Here is a 20844-nt window from a genome sequence, read left to right on the forward strand (position 1 = left end):
TATAGTATTACCCAAATTAGGGCAATTTATATTTATAGTTCTGTCAGTTACACCCACTTACCACAGGTAGGCAGCACACACATGAATTTTTATTAGTCGGTTTGTTTCTTGATGTATTTACAAAATGCTCCCATCATATCATTGTCTTTTCCCAAGCCCCTTGCCTAGGATTTCTCAGTGGTAGGCCAGCAATAGCAAATTCCCTCTTTGACAGGTCAGGACTATCAAGTTACCAGTAGCAAAAAATCAAGGGGTAAAGAAAGAAAACTAGTATGTCCATGTCATCGGTATATATGCTACAAAGACAATTCCAGATGAGGAATTAAAAAATAATTCGGAGACTTCTATTTAAATGCAATGGATTGAACATGTACTTTACCTCTGCTATCTCTTAAAGCATTACAATGAGAACAAAGGAATAAAAGTCAAACCCAAGGATAAATAAAATGGGAGCAGAGGTAACAGAAGATAAGAGATGTCAATAAAATTTTAGAAGTGGAAATAAGGTACACAAGGGATAACTGATTTAGCAGGCCAGACAATGCTAAAGCTAAGCCTGAAATGGGCAGACAGGCTACCAATAAAACAGCAAGCCCAGGAGTTCTGGGACCCCAGAAAGACCTGAGAATGGAAGGTACTGATCATCTTAAAAGATGGGTATAGGGTAGTTGTGCAAAAAAGAAGTCTGGCTAAAAATTTTTAAGAGGTCTGATTAAGACCCCTAGATTTCCTTCTTTAATACCCACAATCAGACTTCTGTTCTTCCTCATTCCAAAAAATGAAGTTAATCTTGGGTGAGGCTGAACCATGGAGGACCTGGAACCAGAAGCATCAGTCACAGCTAAGAATAAGATTATGAAAAGACAGGGATTAAGTAAAAGACATCATAAATGGTAAGTAAGACCTTCCAAGTCTCCTTCTGCAACACGGTTTCTAGAAAGCTGATGGAAGATTCAAAGATTTCTCTAGAAAAACTTACCAATCCAAGAGAAAAGACCTAATAAAACATTTCAATTTCATCTGGGGGATCCCCTAGTTGAAAAGGCAGATTGGTGCCTTCTCATTACAGTAAAATCTATCCGTCTATAAGCCCTGACTCCAGTGCTTCCAAAAAACTCAGTGTGGACAACCAAAGGCCATTAGCCATTTGAGATCTGCCATGACAGAGAACAAAATTACAACACAGAAAGAGAAATTGTTAGGAAACAGAAGAACTAAAACAACAAAATAACAGTAACAATACAAAAAACTAAAAAAAATCTATCCTCCCTTAAATAAAAATATACCCAACTATAACCAATATTCTTAGAGCTAAGACTAGATTTTGTATCTCTGAAACAAGAATAGGACACTATTAAAAAAAGAATGAGAAAATATGAAGTAACTTAAAAACAGGCAAAATATGACAAATCTAAAAAGGAAAGTTGGAAAATCAGCGAAATCTATAAAGTAGAACCAAACACCAAAGAAATGAAAAGACTGTCCAAATCGGGGCCATATTCCACTATGGACTGTTCAGTAAACTTAAGCCCCAGAACAGTTATTTTAAATCACACTCTCCCACTAACTTCCCTCAGGCCATTCTTGGGTTATCATTCACTTTCTTCGAATTCCACTGCTGGGTATTTGCCCAAAGAATATAAACACACTAATTCGAAAAGATACATGCACCCTTATACTTATTGCAGCACTACTTACAATAGACAAGATATGGAAGCAACCTAAGTGTCTATCAGTAGATGGATGGGTAAGGAAAATGTGGTATTTATATATACCCACACATAATGGAACATTATGCAGCCATAAAAAGGATTAGATTGTATCATTTAAGACAACAAGAATGGACCTAGAGGGTATTATACTAAGTGAAATAAGTCAGACTGAGAAAGACAAATACCATATGATTCCACTCAAGTGGAATCTAAAAAAAAAACAACCCCACAAATGAATAAACAAACAAAAAGTAGAGTCAGACCTATAAATACAGAGAAAAACTGACGTTTGCCAGAGGGAAGGGGAGATGGGTGAAGGGGAGAGGGAGATACAGGCCTCCAGTTATGGAATGAATAAGGGGAATAAAAGGCACAGCATAAGAAATACAATCAATGATATTGTTTTGTTTTGTTTTTTTTAAAGATTTTATTTATTTGACAGAGAGAGACACAGTGAGAGAGGGAACACAAGCAGGGGGAGTGGGAGCAGGAGAGGGAGAAGCAGGCTCCCTCTGAGCAGGGAGCCCAATGTGGGGCTCAATCCCAGGACCCCAGGATCATGACCTGAGCCGAAGGCAGACGCTTAACGACTGAGCCACCCAGATGCCCCAACGATCAATGATATTGTAATAGTGATGTAATGGGACAGATGGTAGCTATACTTGTGGCATAATGTATAAATTTGTCAGAATCACTAAGTTGTACACCTAAAACTAATGTAACATTGTGTGTCAACTATACTCAAAAAGAAAAATTGAAAAAAAAAGTGGTACATATATAATAGAATATTATTCAGCCATGAAAAGAGGGAAACCCTGCAAATTTGTGACAACATGAATGAACCTTAAGGGCATTATACTAACCAAATAAATCAGATAGAGAAAGAGATACTTTATCTCACTTATATGTGAAGTCTAAAAAAGCTGAACTCATAGAAACAGAGTAAATTGGTATTTGCCCAGACCTGGGGGTGGGGGAAATGAAGAGATGTTGGTAAAAGGCTATAAACTTTCAGTTACGATGATGTGGGGATCTAATAATGTACAGTGCGGTGACTATAACTAACAATGTTAGACTGTATAATTGAAATTTACTAAGAGAGTAGATCTTAAATATTCTCATCACACACACACACACACACAGGTAACTGTGAGGTGATGAAAGTGTTAACTAATCTTATTGTGGTAGTCAGTTCACTATACATGTACATGAAATCAATGATATGCATTGTACACCTTAAAGTTATGCAGTTTTTGTCCATTATATCTGAATAAACCTGGTAAAAAAAAGTAAGTTCCAAAGGAAGGACCTTACCTCTGAAAGAAAAGATAGAAGAGTTAAGAGAAAAACTTTCCCAGGTTGGGAAGGTGGAAATAAGAGGACCCTAAGCTCGCCTCGTCCCACGGATATAATTAGGTAACACTCATCATCATAAATAACCCAGAAAACAACCTAAAGACTGGCAGAACAAACTCCACAACTAAAGGTAGAGCAGCGACCACACTGAAGAGGGTAGGAAGGGCAGACATGCGGTGGAAAGCAAAACAGACAGCATCCTCATCTGCCGTAGGGAGGGAGCCACTGGGGTGGAAACGGGAGAGAAACAGATTAACATAGCTGGGAGCCCACAGGGCGAAGACAGATACCCATAAGTTTGGCTTTGAAAGGGAGAGGGGCTGAATTTCATGAGTTCTTACAACCAGTGGGGCTGAAAGCCTGGCATTTTAAAAATCAGTAGGCTCAGTTCCGGGAGAGCCTGGAGGGCAACAGGAAGCTAAGACCCTGCCCTTAAAGAGACAGCCTGACAAAGAGCCCACACCTATTCAGCAGAGAGGCAGCAATTTGAAAAATGCCTGGGACAGAGGGGACGGAGAGTAGTTTCCTCATTTCAGCTCATGTCCTAGAGGGACAGGGATGGCCGAGGGACTTCTCTAGAAACCAATGAGCTGGCAGGCGCCATCTCCCTGCCCCCCAGCGTAAACACATGGCCACCCGTGGAAACCAGTGACATTCACCACCTAACTTGCTTACACCAAACCCCACCCCCTCCAGCGGAGCCTGCCTCAATCCCAGGGCTGCAGGCACCCTCCCCCAGAAGACCACACAAACCTTGCCAACACCTGGTCTCCTGACCTGTGTGTTTTGCAGGGCCTCAGTCTAAGCGGCAGTGGCTGCGGCAGGCCCTCTGGAAGCCTGGTGTACCTTGTTAAAACTGTGTCCCACCCACACAGCCCCCAGTCTCTGCAGGTCTCATTCTGCAAGCAGACTGCCGCACATCTTATTAAAACCTCACAGCCCACCCTGGCTGGGGATGAAACACTGCCCATAACAGACAAAGAGAACCTCTGCAGACAACTGGACTGAAGGAAAAAGCGGCCAGGACACAACAGCAGGGCACACAACACACACAGGTGTGTGCCAGGTTCTGGTGAACAGGGGACACTACACTGCAGGGCACTATAGGACCTCTTCTTCATAAGTCCATTACTTTCAAGAGCAGGAGATGTCGCTGACTTTCCTAATACACACAAACAGACACAGAGCGCTACACGAAATGAGAAGACAGAGGAGTATGTCCCAAATAAGAGGACAAAACCACAGCAAGACATCTGCACAAAACAGATATAACTGCTCCACAGAGAATGAAAAATAATGATCAAGATATTCACTGGTATTGAGAAAAGAGTGAAGGACATCAGTGAGATCCTTAACAAAGAGATAAAAAAAGAACCAGAGATGAGGGACACAATAAGTGAAATAAAAAATACACTGGATGGCTAGACTAAACAAAGGAAGGAATCAGTGACTTGGAAAACAGAGTAATGGAAAGTAATCAAGCTCAGTCAAGCTGGTGAGAAAAAAAATTATGCAAATGAGAACAGACTTAGGGAACTCAGCAACTCTATCAAGTGTAAAAACATTCACATTATAGGGATCCCAGAAGAAGGAGAGAATAAGGGGCAGGAAATTTATTTGAGAAATAATAGCTGAAAATTTCCCTAATCTGGAGAAGGTACCAGATATCCAGATCCAGGAGGCACAGAGATTCGCCCAAGAAAATCAACTCAAGGAGGTCCACGCAAATACACATAGTAGTGATAAAGAGAGAATTTTAAAAGCAGTAAGAGCAGAGAAGAAAGTTACATACAAAGGAAACCCCATAAGGTTATCAGTGGCTTTTTCAGCACAAACTCTGCAGGCCAGAAGAGAGTGGCACGACATATTCAAAGTACTGAAAGGAAAAAAATCTGCAGCCATGAAGACTCTATTCAGCAAGGCTATCATTCAGTATAGAAGGACCGATAGTGTTTCTCAGATAAACAAAAGCTGAAGGAGTACATGACTACTGAGCCAGCCCTTCAAGAAATGTTCAAGGGGACTCTTTGAGAAGAAAGGACTGTAAGAATAAGAGATGTAGGAAACACAAAAGCAGTAAAAATAAGTATATCTGTAAAAATCAGTCAAGGGATTCACAAAATAAAAGAACATAAAATACGACACTATATACCTAAAATAGTGGAGGGAGAGGAGTAAAGAATGGGTTCAAACTTAAATGACCATCAACTTAATATAGACTGCTCTATGCAGAAGATGTTATATACAAATCTAATGGTAACCACAAATCAAAAACCACTAATAGATATGGACAGAATAAAGAGAAAGGAATCCAAATATATCACTAAAGAAAGACAGCACACTATGAAAAAGATCAAGAGAAGGACCAGAGAAGTACAAAACAACCACAAAAGAAGTACCAAAATGGCAATAAATAATCTATCAATAATTACTTTCAATGTAAATGGACTGAATTTTCCAATCAAAAGAAACAGGGTAATGGAATAGGTTAAGAAAAAAAAAACAAGATCCATCTACATGCTGCCTACAGGAGACTCATTTCAGAACTAAAGATGCATGCCAATTGAAAGTGAGGGGATGGAGCAACATTTATCATATAAATGGATGTCAAAAGAAAGCTGGTGTAGCAATACTGTACTCAACAAAACAGACTTGAAAACAAAGACTGTAACAAGAAACAAAGAATACTATATAATAATAAAGGGGACAATCCAAAAAGAAGATACAATTGTTTTATGCACCCAACATGGGAGTACCCAAATATATAAAACAGTTAATAACAAACATAAAGGAACTAATTGACAGTAATACCATAATAGTTAAGAGACTTCAACATCCCACTTACATCAATGGGCAGATCATACAAACAAAGTATTAGGAAACCGAATCCAAATCCAACAATACATTCAAAACATCATTCATGATGATCAAGTGGGATTTATTCCCATTATTGCAAGGGTGATTCAATATTCACAAATCAATCAATATGATACATTACACCAACAAAAGATAAAAACCATATGATTATTTCAATAGGTGCAGAAAAAGCAAGTGACAAAGTATAGCATCCATTCATGATAAAAACCTGCAACACAGTAGCTTTAGAGGGAATGTGCCTCAACATAATAAAGGCCTTATATGAAAAACCCATAGCTAACACCATAGCCAGTGGGGAAAAACTGACAGCTTTCCCCTAAGGTCAAGAACAAAACAAGGATATAAACTCTTGCCACCTTCATTCAACAGAGTACTGGAATTCCTAGCCACAGCAATCAGACAACAAAAAGAAATAAAAGATACCAGAATTGGTAAAGAAGAAGTCAAACTTTCACTGTTTGCAGATGAGATAATGCTATATATAGAAAACCCTAAAAATTCCACGAAAACCTGATAGAACTGATAAATGAATTCAGTAAGGTTACAGGATACAAAATCGATGTACAGAAATCTGTTGCATTTCTATACACTAATAATGCAGCAGAAAGGGAAATTAAGAAAACGATCCCATTGGGGCACCTGGGTGGCTCAGTGGGTTAAGTGTCCAACTCTTGATTTTGGCTCAGGTCATGATCCTCAGGGTCATGAAATTGAGCCCTGTCTCAGGCTCTGTACTGGGCATGGAGCCTACTTAAGAGTCTCTCTTTCTCTCCCTCTGTCCTTCCCCTGCTCTCTCTCTCTAAAAAAAAGAAAGAGAGAGAGAGAGAGAGAAAGAAAGAAAGAAAGAAAGAGAAAGAAAGAAAGAAAGAAAGAAAGAAAGAAAGAAAGAAAGAAAGAAAGAAAGAAAGAAAAAAACAATCCCATTTACAGTTGCACTAAAAGTAATAAAATACCTAGGAATAAACTTAACCAAAAAAGTGAAGAACCTGTACTCTGAAAAATATAAAAGACTGATGAAAGAAATTGAAGATGACATAAAGAAGTGGAAAGGCATTCCATGCTCATGGACTGAAAGAACAAATATTGTTAAAATGTCCATACTATCCAAAGCAATCTACAGATTAAATGCAATCCCTATCAAAATTCCAACATTTTTTACAGAACTAGAACAATCCTAAAATTTGTATGGAACCACAAAAGATCCTGAGTAGCCAAAGCAATCTTGAAAAAGAAAAACAAAACCAGAGGTATCACAATTCCAGATTTCAAAGCTGTAGTAATCAAAACAGTATGGTATTGACACAAAAACAGACACACAGATCAATGGAACAGAACAGAAAGCCGAGAAATAAACCCACAATTACAGAGTCAATTAATCTTTGACAAAGGAGGCAAGAATATGTAATGGGAAAAAGACAGTCTCTTCAACAAATGGTGCTGGGAAAACTGGAGAGCTACACAGAAAAGAATGAAACTGGTCCACCTTCTTACATCACACACAAAATAAACTTAAAATGGATTAAGGACTTAAATGTGAGACAGGAAACCATAAAAATCCTAGAAGAGAGCACAGGCAGTAATTTCTCTGAAATTGGTCATAACAACATTCTTCTAGATATGTCTGTCTCCTGAGGCAAGGGAAACAAAAGCAAAAATAAACTCCTGAGACTACATCAAAATAAAAAGCGTCAAACAGGGTTGCTGGAGTGGTGGCAAGTGGGAGGGATGGGGTGGCTGGGTGACAGACATTGGGGAGGGTATGTGCTATGGTGAGCGCTGTGAATTGTGTAAGACTGTTGAATCACGGACCTGTACCTCTGAAACAAATAATACATTATATGTTAAAAAAAAAAAAGATAGTAGGAAGGGTAAAATGAAGGGGGGGAAATTGGAGGGGGAGACAAACCATGAGAGACTATGGACTTGAGAGGGGAAGGGGGTGGGGAGATGGGTTAGCCTGGTGATGGGTATTAAAGAGGGCACATATTGAATGGAGCACTGGGTGTTATATGCAAACAATGAATAATGGAACACTACATCAAAAACTAATAATGTAATGTATGGTGACTAACATAACATAATAAAATTTAAAAAATTAAAAATTAAAAAAAATAAAAAGTTTGTGCACAGCAAAGGAAACAACCAATAAAACAAAAAGATAATCTGAGTGGGGGAAGATATTTGCAAATGATAAATCCAATAAAGGGTTAGTAACCAAAATATAGAAAGAACTTATATAACTCAATACCAAAACCCCCCAAATAACTCCCCAAAAATTAGCGGAAGACTTGACAGACATTCTCCAAAGAAGACATGCATGGACAATAGACACATGAAAAGATGCTCAATGTCACTCAGGGAAATGCAGATCAAAACCACAATGAGATAACACCTCACACCTGTTAGAAGGGCTAAAATCAAAAACTCAAGAAACAGCAAGTGTGGGTGAGGATGTGGAGAAAAAGGAACCCTTGTGCACTGTTGGTGGGAATGCAAACTGGTACAGCCACTGTGGAAAATAGTATGGAGGTTCCTCAAAAAACTAAAAATAGAGGAAGACTGGGTGGCTCAGCTGGTTAAGCGACTGCCTTTGGCTCAGGTCATGATCCTGGAGTCCCGGGATCAAGTCCCGCATTGGGCTCCCTGCTCAGCGGGGAGTCTGCTCCTCCGACTCCCCCCTCTCGTGCTCTATCTCATTCTCTCTCTCAAATAAAATCTTTAAAAAAAAATTAAAAATAGAGCTACCCTATGTTCACCCTATAATCCATTAATCGCACTACTGGGCATGTACCCAAAGGATATGAAAACACTAATTTGAAGGGATATATGCACCCCTATGTTTACTGCAGCATTATTTATAATAGTCAAACTATGGAAACAGCCCAAGTGTCCAATGACAGATGAATGGATAAAGATGTGGTAAACACACAAACACATGCAAGAATATTATGCAATCTCACTATTTGCAACCTGTATGGATTTAGAGAGTACAATTCTGAAGGAAATAAGGCAGTCAGAGAAAGACAAATATCGTATGATTTCACTCATATGTGGAATTTAAGAAACAAATGAACAAAGGAAGAAAAAAAGACCAACCAAAAAAACAGAATCTTAACTATAGAGAACAAACAGATGGTTTACCAGAGAGAAGGGGGGACAGGAGATGTATGAAATAAGTGAAGGGGATTAGGGGTGCACTTGTCTTAGTGAGCACAGAGTAATGTATGGAACTGTTGGATCACTATATTGTACACCTGAAACTAAGATAGCACTGTATGTTAACTACGCTGGAATTAAAAAAAAAAAAAATTTTCCCAGAACTGAAGAACTCAAGTTTCTTAAAGGTCTCACAGATTACCCAGGGACAGTGAACTAAAAAAGATGAATTAATACACATATTATCACAAAATTTTAGAATACTGGGTAAACAAAGGATATGTTAAGACCATTCATAGGAGAAAAAAAATCACAAAGGATTAGATATAAGAACAATAGCAAGGGGGTGCCTGGGTGGCTCAGTCAGCTGAGCGTCAGTCAGACTCTTGGTTTCAGCTCAGGTCATTATCTCGGGGTCATGAGATGGAGCCCCAAGTTGGGCTCCATGCTCAGTGCTGAGTCTGCTTCAGATTCTTCCCAGCCGCTCCACCCCTCACTCCATCATCTGCTCCTGTGCACTCTCTCTCTCAAATAAATAAATAAAATCTTAAAAAAAAAGAATAGTAGACTTCTCAATATCAATACTGGAGGCTAGAAGACATGAAATAATAATACCTTAAGCATTCTGAAGAAAAACGATTTACAACCTACAATTCTATACTTGGCCACACAATCCTTCTCAGGAAGCTAAGGGAAAAAGTGCTCATTCAAAACAAGAAAACAGAAAAAGATAATGGAAAAATATATAAGGTCCAGATACAGGAGATTCATCAGGAGGAGAAAGCCAAAGCACATTTCCAGGATGCCGGCTAAAGGCCTTCAGTGGACTTAAAAATAAACCACCCAACAGAGAGCAGGAGCACTGTCTCCAGGGTGAAACTGGAACCCAAGGTTACCTGATGTACTTACCCCATATAGAAAGAAGCACTGAAACTGTAGCAAAGAGTTTAGGAATGGATTATGAAAAGTGAACATATACAAAAAAGGAAACAAAAACAGTAATTATTAATTCCAGAGTTATCAAAGAGTTGCATGCAAAAAGAAACATTACGGCGGCATATTAACTGGTTCATCTGTGTTGAAGCAGCCTTCTAAGATAGCAGCAAATGACTTCTGTCGCCTGGTATTCGTATGCTTGTGTAGTCCCCTTCTTCCCCTTCTTCTCAAGTGTGAGATCACTAGATCTAGAGTTCATTGCTAATTACTAAAATATGGCAAAAATGATGGATAGTATTAGATTAGGTTATGAAAGACCATGACTTCTGTCTTGCTTTCTCTCTGGTTCTTGCTGGATCATTCTGATGAAGGAAGCTGCCATGTTGTGAGCTGCTGGATGAAGAGGAATGTATAATTAGGAACTGAGGAAGCCTCTGAGCAGCCAGCAAAGTGGTGAGGTCTTCAGTCTAACAACCTACAAGGATGTGAATCTAGGCCACAGCCACGTGAATAAGCTTGCAAGGAGCTCCTTGCCCAGTCAGGCTTCGATCGCAGCCTTGGCAAACACCGTAACTGCAGCCTTGTGAGGGACCCTGAGCTAGCGGACCCAGCTAAGCCATGCCCAGATTCTTAATTCAGCAAAACTATGAGATAGTACTGTTGTTTTAAGTCATTAAATGTTGGAGTATTTTTTTACACAGCAATAGATAACTAATACAACTTTTGAATAATTTTGTATTTATAAAAATATAAACACTGAATATTGATTTAGCTAACACTGGAGAGGGGAAGCACGTGCATGTAACTGGGTTGGTTTAAGAAGCTGAATACTCTTCTTCCATGGAAGGAAGTTATATATAAGCATGCCATTTAGAAACAGGGATGTAAATAGAAGAAACAGCTGTGAGATTTTAGCTGGCAACTTTAGGGAGTATGGCAGGGATCTTTATTTCATTAAGACTATGGAACTGAGGCACCTGGGTGGCTCAGTTAAGTGTCTGCCTTCGGCTCAGGTCAAGATTCTGGGGTCCTGAGATCGAGCCCCACATCAGGCTCCCTGCTCAGCAGGGAATCTGCTTCCCCTCTCCCTCTGTGCTCTCTCTCTCTCAAATAAATAAATAAAATATTTAAAAAGAACACTAGGGAACTAGTTGACTTTTAAAAGATGTGTTACAAGTTGATAAAATTATAGAAATTTCTACGTGAGCTTCTTTGAAAGACATACTCATTTACACTCTTTAAGTCCTATATGATTGCAAGCAAAATGCAGAAAATAAATCATTTCCTTACAGCAATTTATTAAGTCAAAAATCCTTGGGGTGCCTGGGTAGCTCAGCTGGTTTCTGCCTTCGGCTTGGGTCATGATCCCAGGGTCCTAGGATCAGGCCCTGCATCGGAGTCTTCCTGCTTAGCAGGGAGCCTACTTCTCCCTCTTCCTCTGCCACTCTCCCTCTCTCTCAAATAAATAAAAATCTTTAAAAAAATCCTTTAAAATGTTTGTTTAAAAAAAAACTACTGTAGGTGAAAGTATAAAGCAAAATGAAAGATTTCTGTCAGAGAAGGAAAAGGGTTAGATTTTTATGGATTCGGGATCAAATTTGAGCAGAGTGTATTTGACTTTAGCTACTTGTTGATAATGTAAAACACAATACAGTGAGAGATGAAAGATAAAAAATTCAATGTAAGAACTAATTCATCATTTCTAAGGCAAGAATACCATCAGTAACACTGAGTATGAGGTAAAATGAAACACTGAGATTCTTTTTTTAGTGTGAGGTGAAATCCACATGACTGCTATCCTTTTAAACACTTAGGATGTCTATTATTTTTTATATGAAGGAAACCTGAATTAGGAAAAATGAAAAAAGAAACCACAGGCCACTAAACCATTTTCTTAGTTATCCAAGAGAACCAAAACTTTCCAAAGTTTCATCAAAGATATTTCTGAAAACCAGCATTTTATTTTATTCATTTATTTTTAAATATTTTATTATTTTTTTTAAAGATTTATTTTGGAGAGAGAGAGAGCACACACCCACGTGCACAAGTGGGAGAGGGAACCCCAAACCTGCTGGACTCGATCTTACAACCCTGAGATCATGACCTGAGCTGAAACCAAGAGTTGGATGGTCAACCAACTGAGCCACCCAGGCGCCCCTTTTATTTTTAAGCAATCCTTACGCCGAACATGGGGCTCGAACTTATAACCCTGAGATCAAGAGTTGCAAGCTCCACTGACTGAGCCAGCCAGGCACCCCAAAAACCTGTATTTTAAAAAGCGAGAGTGGATTCTTTAACTCTTCTGATTCTGTTGTATTAAAAACAAGATTAGGATGGTGGGCTGAGCATTGAAACCCAACTTCTTTTTTTTTTCCCAACTTCTCTTCTTATTCTAAATCTCTAGATATGACAGAAAAGATTTTTTTTTTAAAGATTTTATTTATTTGACAGAGAGAGGGAGTGCGAGCACAAGCAGGGGGAGTGGCAGTGAGAGGGAGAAGCAGACCCTACCCCCCCCCCCCCCGGAGCACACAGCCTGATGACATGGGGCTCGATCCCAGGACCCTAGGGTCATGACCTGAGCTGAAGGCATCTTAACCGACTGGGCCACCCAGGTGACCCAGAAAAGATATTTTTATGAATAATTCCTAGATAGGGCCAGCACACATCCCAAATTGTTCCGTACTTTCTGAAAGCCTAAAAGCTGAGAGATCATACTACTGGAAAGAAAACCACACTGGAGAGAATAGCTATTAGAGGCAGAAAGAGCCTTAGGAGGGCACTCGAATTTATAAGGAAAAGATGAATGCAACTGGAGTAGCTCTAGAGCAACAGCTGCAGGGGTCGTTTAGAAAACTGTACTTGAAACAGCTGATTATATTACTCTAATTCATGATTAGTACATTACAGACAATATCTGCCTCCAGTTTGAGGTGATGAAGATGGGTTTAGGTTGGAGAAGCAAGACAGTGCCCTACATCTGATGAAAAATACTTATCTACAGACTCAGAAAGCTCAATGAATTCCAATTAGGATAAAAATAAAGAGATCCACTCAGACATATTGTAACTAAACTGCTGAAAGCCACAAAGAGAAAATCTTGAAAGCAGTAAGAGAAAAATAATTTATCAAGTACAAGGGAACAAAAATACAAGGACTGAATGACTTTTCATCAGAAATAATGGAGGCCAAAGGGCACTGGAATGCTATATTCAAAGTGCTGAAAGAAAGACTCCTGTCAACCAGTAATTCTACATTCAGAAAAAATATCCTTTAAAAAGGAAGGTGAAATAAAGACACCACCAGATAAATAAAAACTGGGAGAGTCTGTTGCAAAAATAGTAAAGGAGGTTCTTCAGATTGAAAAGAAATTAAATAGAGTAACTTTAATAAAATAGGACTAAAGAGCACTGGAAAGGTAATTATGTGGATAACTATAAAAGATGTGTGTGTGTGTGTGTGTGTGTGTGTGTGTGTGTGTATTCTCTCTTTTCCTGTCTTAATTTCTTTGAAAATCATAGTATTTAAAAAATAAATATAATACTATATTGTTTGATTGGATCACCACAGATGTAATTAATATAAGACAAAAATAGCCTACAAGGGGAGAGGAACATAAAATTACATGAGAGCAAAGTTGCTCGCTTTTGCCAGTCTTCGGTCAATATTAACCTGAGGTAGCTCAAGATAAGTTAAAGGTGTATACTGTTAATCCCTGGAGAAACCATTAAGAAAATAACTGAAAAATATATAGCAAAAAAATCAGAGGAAAAATCAGCAGAGGAATTAAGAGGACACACTAAAAATATGTCTAACATTAAAAAAGGCAACAAAGGTAAAACAGAACAAAAAGACATAAAAGACATAAAAACAAAGAGCAAAAGAGCAGACATAAAGCCAACCATTTCAATAATGACATTTAGTAGGAACTGTCTAAAACTCTCATCAAGGGGCGCCTGGGTGGCTCAGTGGTTAAGCATCCGCCTTCGGCTCGGGTCATGATCCCAAGGTCCTGGGATCAAGCCCCACATGGGGCTCCCTGCTCAGCGGGAAGCCTGCTTCTCCCTCTCCCACTCCCCCCCCCCGCTTGTGTTCCCTCTCTCGCTGTGTGTCTCTGTCAAATAAATAAAATCTTAAAAAAATAAAATAAAATAAAACTCTCATTAAAAGGCAGAAATGAGACTGGATAAAAAAGTAAGATCCAAGATGACACTTATGGATTGGAAGTAAAAGGATGAGAAAAATATATATGTCAATAATAACTACAAGGTCGTGTTTATATTAATATCATATAATATAAGCTTTCAGACAAATACCACAGAGATAAAGATGGACATTTCATAATGGTAAAAGGGCCATACATGAAGAATATAAAACAATTACAAATCTGAACATTTCTAGAGATAAAATGATAGTTCAAGACAGGCTAAGGAGATCTAGCATAGACATAATAATACAAAGGTAAGACAAATATTAGAATTAAATAAATATTAAAAAAAACTCTCTTAAAATGAAAGATTTGAAACTCTGAAGGGGTACACCATGATTTAGGAACACTTATCCCAAAAAGATATACCCTAGTGAAGTTACTGGACTTCAAAAATAAATATTCCTTTGGGCAGCCAGGCAAAATAATCATGTCACATAAAAGAAGGAAAAGTTACTTATATTTAGTGACAGACGACAATACACAACTTTTACAAGGCACTCAAAGAAACTCTAAACTCTTTTAAGTATAAAAGCTATGGGTAGTGAGCTTTAAACATGCAAGAAATTGAGGAGTATTCTGCCCACTCTTGACTAAACTCAGAAAGTTAGATTTAGTAAATTAAGAGATGGTTAGAGAAATTACGGCAAAAAGAGTGATGATGAGTATTAAACACGTTTAATGTACAGATTTTATTGGCAAAATAGAATATAAATGTTACATATTCTAATAACATATAAATGGTATAATGAGCACAAACTGGAAAGGGAAAATGGAAAATGCGAGGGTGATTACCTCATTTATGATGCCAAGAAGCCAAACTATATTACTTAAAACCAAAACAATTCAAATTTTGGAATACATATTTACTACTACAAAAGTAAAACATTAAGATAATAAATGAACAACAATAGGACTGATAAACCAGTATCTAAGGTAGTGAAAAGGCAGAAAGAACATTAAAAATTAAAAAAAGAGAATATAACCACAGAAACCAAGAAAATTAAAAAGGACCATTAGATACCACTTGGCTCAACTCTATGTAAATAATTCAGAAAAGCTAAAGCTATCCTGTTCCCAACAACTGAAAAGAAAAAAAAAGGGCAAAGTTGCAAATTCTTTCCAAGTTTAAACAGATTCCAAAGCCCAATCAAAATTATGCTAAAAAGGAAAACTATACACCATCTCATTTATGAATATTAAAACAAAGTTTAAAAAATTAACAAAAGAGAATCTATCTTAAGAAAATACTTCCTGACCGAGTAGTTTATTCTAGAAGGGCAGAATGGTTCAATACTGGGAAATTTTATTAAAACTAATCAAATCAATAGACCTAAGAAGAAACACCACATAATCATCTCCACAGGTGCTGAAATACATGACAAAATTCAGCATCTTTGCTAAAATACAATAAAACTGGAAATGAAGAATACTTTCTTACCATGAAAAACGATAGGTATCTCAGATCCATGCTTGAATCAGAAAGGACCAGAGAGAACTAAAGGAACATGACAGGATGCCTTCCATTCTCACTAACAATTAACACTGTAGCAAAAGTACTTGCACAAATGAAAAGCATACAAGGTTATTAGGAAATCTGAAAACCACAACAGTATCTATCCTCCTTAATAAAATCAAAATAAAATACTAGCTGTCTATTCATTTACTCTTTTATTAAGAAAAAAGGAAGATCCCTTATCAGGAACACTCCAAAAACAGAGCTTTGAAGAGGTACTGTGGTAATAGACACTAAACACTAAAGATCCTCTGTAATCAAAATAGTGCAGTAGAGGTGTATGAATAGATATTCAACCACTGGAAGAGAACAGAAAATCCAGAAACAAATTCAAATATATTCTTTAGTATAAGAAAGAGATGGTATTCTCACATTGGTGGAGAAAGGTGAATTATTCAATAGAACATAACCTACCCTGAATATAGAAACATGAAAATTCTTTCTAAATACAGACAAAATCCAGAATACATAAAATTCAATTAACTTTATAACAGCAACAAACTTCTGCATATGAAAGATTAAAAAAATAGATTTCAACAGAAGTCACAAAATGAGAAAAAATATTTGCAACTCATATCACAAGGGTTAAACTCTAATATCTAAGGAGTTCTTAAAACTCCATACTAAAACATGCCAAGAATCTAACAGAAAACAATGGGCATCTGTTTCTATGCCCCAGAAAAGCAAAACAGAAACAGCTTTATAAGGGCATAAGCTTCATCTTTTTCTTTGATCCCCATGCCTGGCATATAGTAGAGGCTCAGCAAATGTTTACTGAAGGAATTTTATATGGATGATTTTTATATTAAGCCAGAAACATAATTATTTTTTATAAAATTAGTGATTTGAAACACCCTAGACAAAGAAGTAATCTGACTTATGTTCCTAAAATTAGTGACAGTGGAAACTAAGTTATTTCTAGATGTTTCAAAAGAGGGCAGAGCTAGAGAGCATAAATCGTAGAGCATGAGTAAATAATTTTAATAAACTCACACGAATGTCTTGTCTGTTGATGAAAGGAAATCCAGTATAGGAAATAAAGTTAGCACTGTAATCTTTAAAATCAAAGGACAATAATATGTGTAATTAGGGATGTGATAAGGACTTATTCATTGGAGGCTTATATATAAACACAATATACAGTCAAGAGAAATTTGAATTTACCTTCTACCATATTACCAGCCTTCTGAAAAATTCTCTCTTCACACCACTGACAATGGATCAGGTACTGGATCTTCTTGGCTGTCTCATCTGCAGAGGTAGGCCCCCTCAAAACTCTCACAACAACCAACACAAAATGTTCCAGAGCCACTGCAAACAGTACCTCAATGCCTTTGTTACATCGGGCTGCAGCTCTGGAAAGAAATTTTTCAAATTATTTTGGGGGCTTATCATTTTTCTTTGTTTGGCATTATATTGACAATACTAACCTGGACAGGAAACCATGGATGGGTTATGGGAAAATAAGGAAAGTTCAGTTCTTAGTAGCAGTGTTTTTAAAAGATCATTACTGTAACTTTTACATAAACTGGAACACAGGTAATAAAGGATGCTTGGCAGAATCTTTAGCAACTAGACATTCTCCATTATGGTATCCTCTCAGTGAGACTACATCCTCTGATTTTCAATGTCATTTTGTTTCTTGTCATCACCACCACCCTTCTTCCTTTTTATCTACTTTTTTCTATAAAAGCTTCTTCCAAACAATGATTATTGAGGACTAACTACATGCAGGCTGGTATGTGCTGAATGTTCAGTGAAAAATATATAGGCAAAGTTTTTGCTATTAATTTTATAGACTTTTGGATTAAATTCTAATTGATATACCATTTATGTACTTAGTTTTCCCTCTGCAGTTGTATGTACTTAGTTCATATGTATTAATTTCAACTTGTTGATATTACATCATAAACAGTTTTAAGTATATACAATAGGTCCTTGGTGTGTATACATACTAGATATCAGAGTTTTCAGATAATTAGGAATAACACCAAAGGTATATGAAGTCTACTATAATCCATATTATGTTGAGGTAGGAATTTCAATCTAAATGCTGGGAATCCAGTGTTGGGGCTAGTGAATGAACTGGCTAATCATGCATTATCTATACTCTCAGGGTCAATTTATATAATATTATTCTTCTAGCAGAATATTCTGAATAAAGTGGGTGCTCAAAAAAAGAAAAAGCCTTTCTTTAACTGTTTAGAAATCCTGATGAAAAACAGAACTTTTTGTTTTGTAGGTAAGATCATTTTGCAGAATCAAGTTTATAAGCCATCATTTTAAAAGTTTACTTATGTTTATTTTTATTTTTGTTTTAGTAATCTCTACACCCAATATGGGGTTTGAACTCACAACCCTGAGATCAAGAGTTACATGCTCCATCGGTTGAGCCAGCCAGGCACCCCTATAAGCCATCATCTTATTCAAACTATGTAAATAAAGGAAATGAAACAGACATAAAACAATTTTTGGGGTGCTGGGGTGGCTTAGTCGGTTGAGCTCCAACTCTTGATTTCGGGTCAGGTCCTAATCTCAGGGTTGTGGGAGCGTGCCCCGCATTGGGCTCCATGCTCGGTGCAAAATCTGCTTGAGATTTTTCTCTCCCTCTGCTCGAGCTCTCTCCCTCCCCTCACTCTAAAATAAACAAACAAACAAATAAAATCTTAAAAAAACAAAAACAAATTTTTCTGGGCACTTAGGTGACTCAGTTAAGTGTTCGACTCTTGAGTTCAGCTCAGGTCTTAATCTCAGGGTCATGAGTTCAAGCCCTGTGTTGTGCTCCATGTTGGGCATGGCACCTACTTAAAAAATGAATAAATAAATATAAAACAAATCCCACCCAAAAACCCCGAATTTTTCTCAATCTAAAAACAACGTTTGCATTTTCTTTTCATGGTGCTATCCCCCATCTACCCTACATTGTTAAAATAACTGATTTGACATTAACTTTCATTTTTATCTCTTCTTTCTTAAAACTAATTTTTTTATTAACTTTTTTTTTCAATTAACATGTAACGTATTATTTGTTTCAGGGGTACAGGTCTGTGTACAGCTTACACAACTCACAGCACTCACCATAGCACATACCCTCCCCTACGTCCATCACCCAGCCTTACACAACTCACAGCACTCACCATAGCACATACCCTCCCCTACGTCAATCACCCAGCCACCCCATCCCTCCAGCAACCCTCAGTTTGTTTCCTGAGATTAAGAGTCTCTTATGGTTTGTCTCCCTCTCTTAAACTAATTTTAATAAAACTTTTCATTGCAGAGTAAACTATTTTAGGCACAAAACTTTTAAATCAAAGTATAACAAAAACAACCTAAGATTACCAAACAAATCAAGATTATGGACACAAATACAGAATTTGGACTTTGTGCATATTTTGAAAAATGCAACTGGCACTTTTTGTAATATTATCTCTATCATATACCCAAACATACTAGGTACGTTGTTGTTAATCTGGTACCTTGCCACTGCAGCTACAACGATTCTGGCTGCTAGTTCCTTGTAATATTCAGTTCGGACAATATTACAGCCGTAGTGACGCCGGGCAACATGCTGTGCCTTGGCATATAAAGAACTAATATCTGTAGAAGTCACTGAAACTATGCCAAGGTTTCTTATATTTCTGAATGCAGAATCTAGATAGTTCACAGATGTTCCAAAAGGGTCTAGGTGTCTAAAATCAGAAAGAATACAGACATATTTAAAATCATACTAGTAATCAAAATGATACCACTATCATTATGTCTAATGATAAAATTCCATGGATTCAAAAGTACTTTACAAATCAATTTTAAATATATAATTCTGTTTTTAAATTAAGTAATAAAATGATCATATGATATGTCAGACATATAAAAGTGAAATCAGGCTTAGAAGAAAACTGTCATGCCTGGGAATTTTATTTCAAATGCTAGAAAATGTTCTTATTGCATTCCTTAGGCCAATGGAAAAAACTGTATTAATGCAAATAAACAAACTACAGCCTTATAGCCCCCCACCAAAAATCCAGCCAAGTTTAGAAAGTGACAAACACATGCACACATACACAAGTGACACAGCAAATTTCTTTCACTTACATGAAATCAAAGGATCTCAAATGCATCAGTACATTGGCATCCATTTTGGTCACCTGAATATTACCAAGGTTTTCCTCTCCTTCTTCAAGAATATCATCACTCTCTTCCTTTTCCTTACTGTCCACCACCACTTTCAGTTTGTTTAAATGGCAGTTTTCCTGAATCAGTGTCACAGAGTTCTCATTCAAGTCATTAATTGTAACCTTAACTGCACTTCCAAGATGTTTTGCCCATTGTAATCCCATTATCCCTTAAGAGAAATGTGAAGGAAAATGAATTTTAAATTATAGTAATTAAAGAATAAAAACAATATATAATATTTTATAAAAACAAAACCAAATTGTTTCAAAATCTTAGTGTTTTTGTAATCTTTTTTACTTTCTCACTACAAAGCCTCTGAAGAAAAGTTACCACACACACACACGCACACACAAAATGTGTCTAACAGATTTTCATTAATACTTTTTCTAAAGCTTTTCTGTAACACATATTCAAATACAATAACCATGTTTGTTCTGATTATTTTGGGGACTAGGTTTTCTTTGTAAAAATTTCTTAAAATGGAATGCTTTTTTCAAACAAAATCTTACGGAGAAACCCAATATACAATATGAGTAAGAGTGGAGTTACTCTGCTTGGGGGATGGGAAGTTGAAACTCCTCTTGCTGAAGTTCACCTAATGCACCCAAATACGAAAACAACTTTAGTGGACCACCATTTTTTCAAACACTATACAACAGCATCATTGTGAATTAAACAGAACTACTCTGTATATGTAAGCAAATGATCAAGAATTCAGACAAAGAAAGCCTCTCCTCACAGGCTCCCTACACCTCCTGGATTAGTGCCGTAAGGGCCATTCGTTGCAATACAGGAGATGGTGGCACAGGCCCAGCCGCTGCGGATTAGAATCCTCTCTGTGCTACAAGTCTTGGCCAAAGTCTTCACTCACGTGGCTCATAAATGTAAACATTTAACATCTACTATGTGCC

The 20844-nt window shown here is 37.3% G+C and overlaps 1 protein-coding gene across 2 annotated transcripts in view; it reads right to left on the reverse strand.

Annotated features, from left to right (window-relative positions):
* The window catches only part of TRMT1L (tRNA methyltransferase 1L), a 51947-nt gene that overhangs the window by 7647 nt on the left and 23456 nt on the right, over positions 1-20844 (reverse strand). For both annotated transcript variants that reach the window (XM_028121548.1, XM_028121547.1), the window contains 3 exons: positions 19853-20102; positions 19237-19449; positions 16925-17115 (listed from right to left, as the gene is read on the reverse strand). In XM_028121548.1, coding sequence (XP_027977349.1) covers positions 16925-17115; positions 19237-19449; positions 19853-20102 — 654 coding nt within the window. The remainder of the gene's footprint in view (positions 1-16924; positions 17116-19236; positions 19450-19852; positions 20103-20844) is intronic.

The sequence above is a fragment of the Eumetopias jubatus genome, unplaced genomic scaffold (assembly GCF_037043125.1).
Source record: "Eumetopias jubatus isolate StellerSeaLion01/CBP00866 unplaced genomic scaffold, mEumJub1_p1.0 scaffold_12, whole genome shotgun sequence".
Lineage (NCBI taxonomy): Eukaryota > Metazoa > Chordata > Mammalia > Carnivora > Otariidae > Eumetopias > Eumetopias jubatus.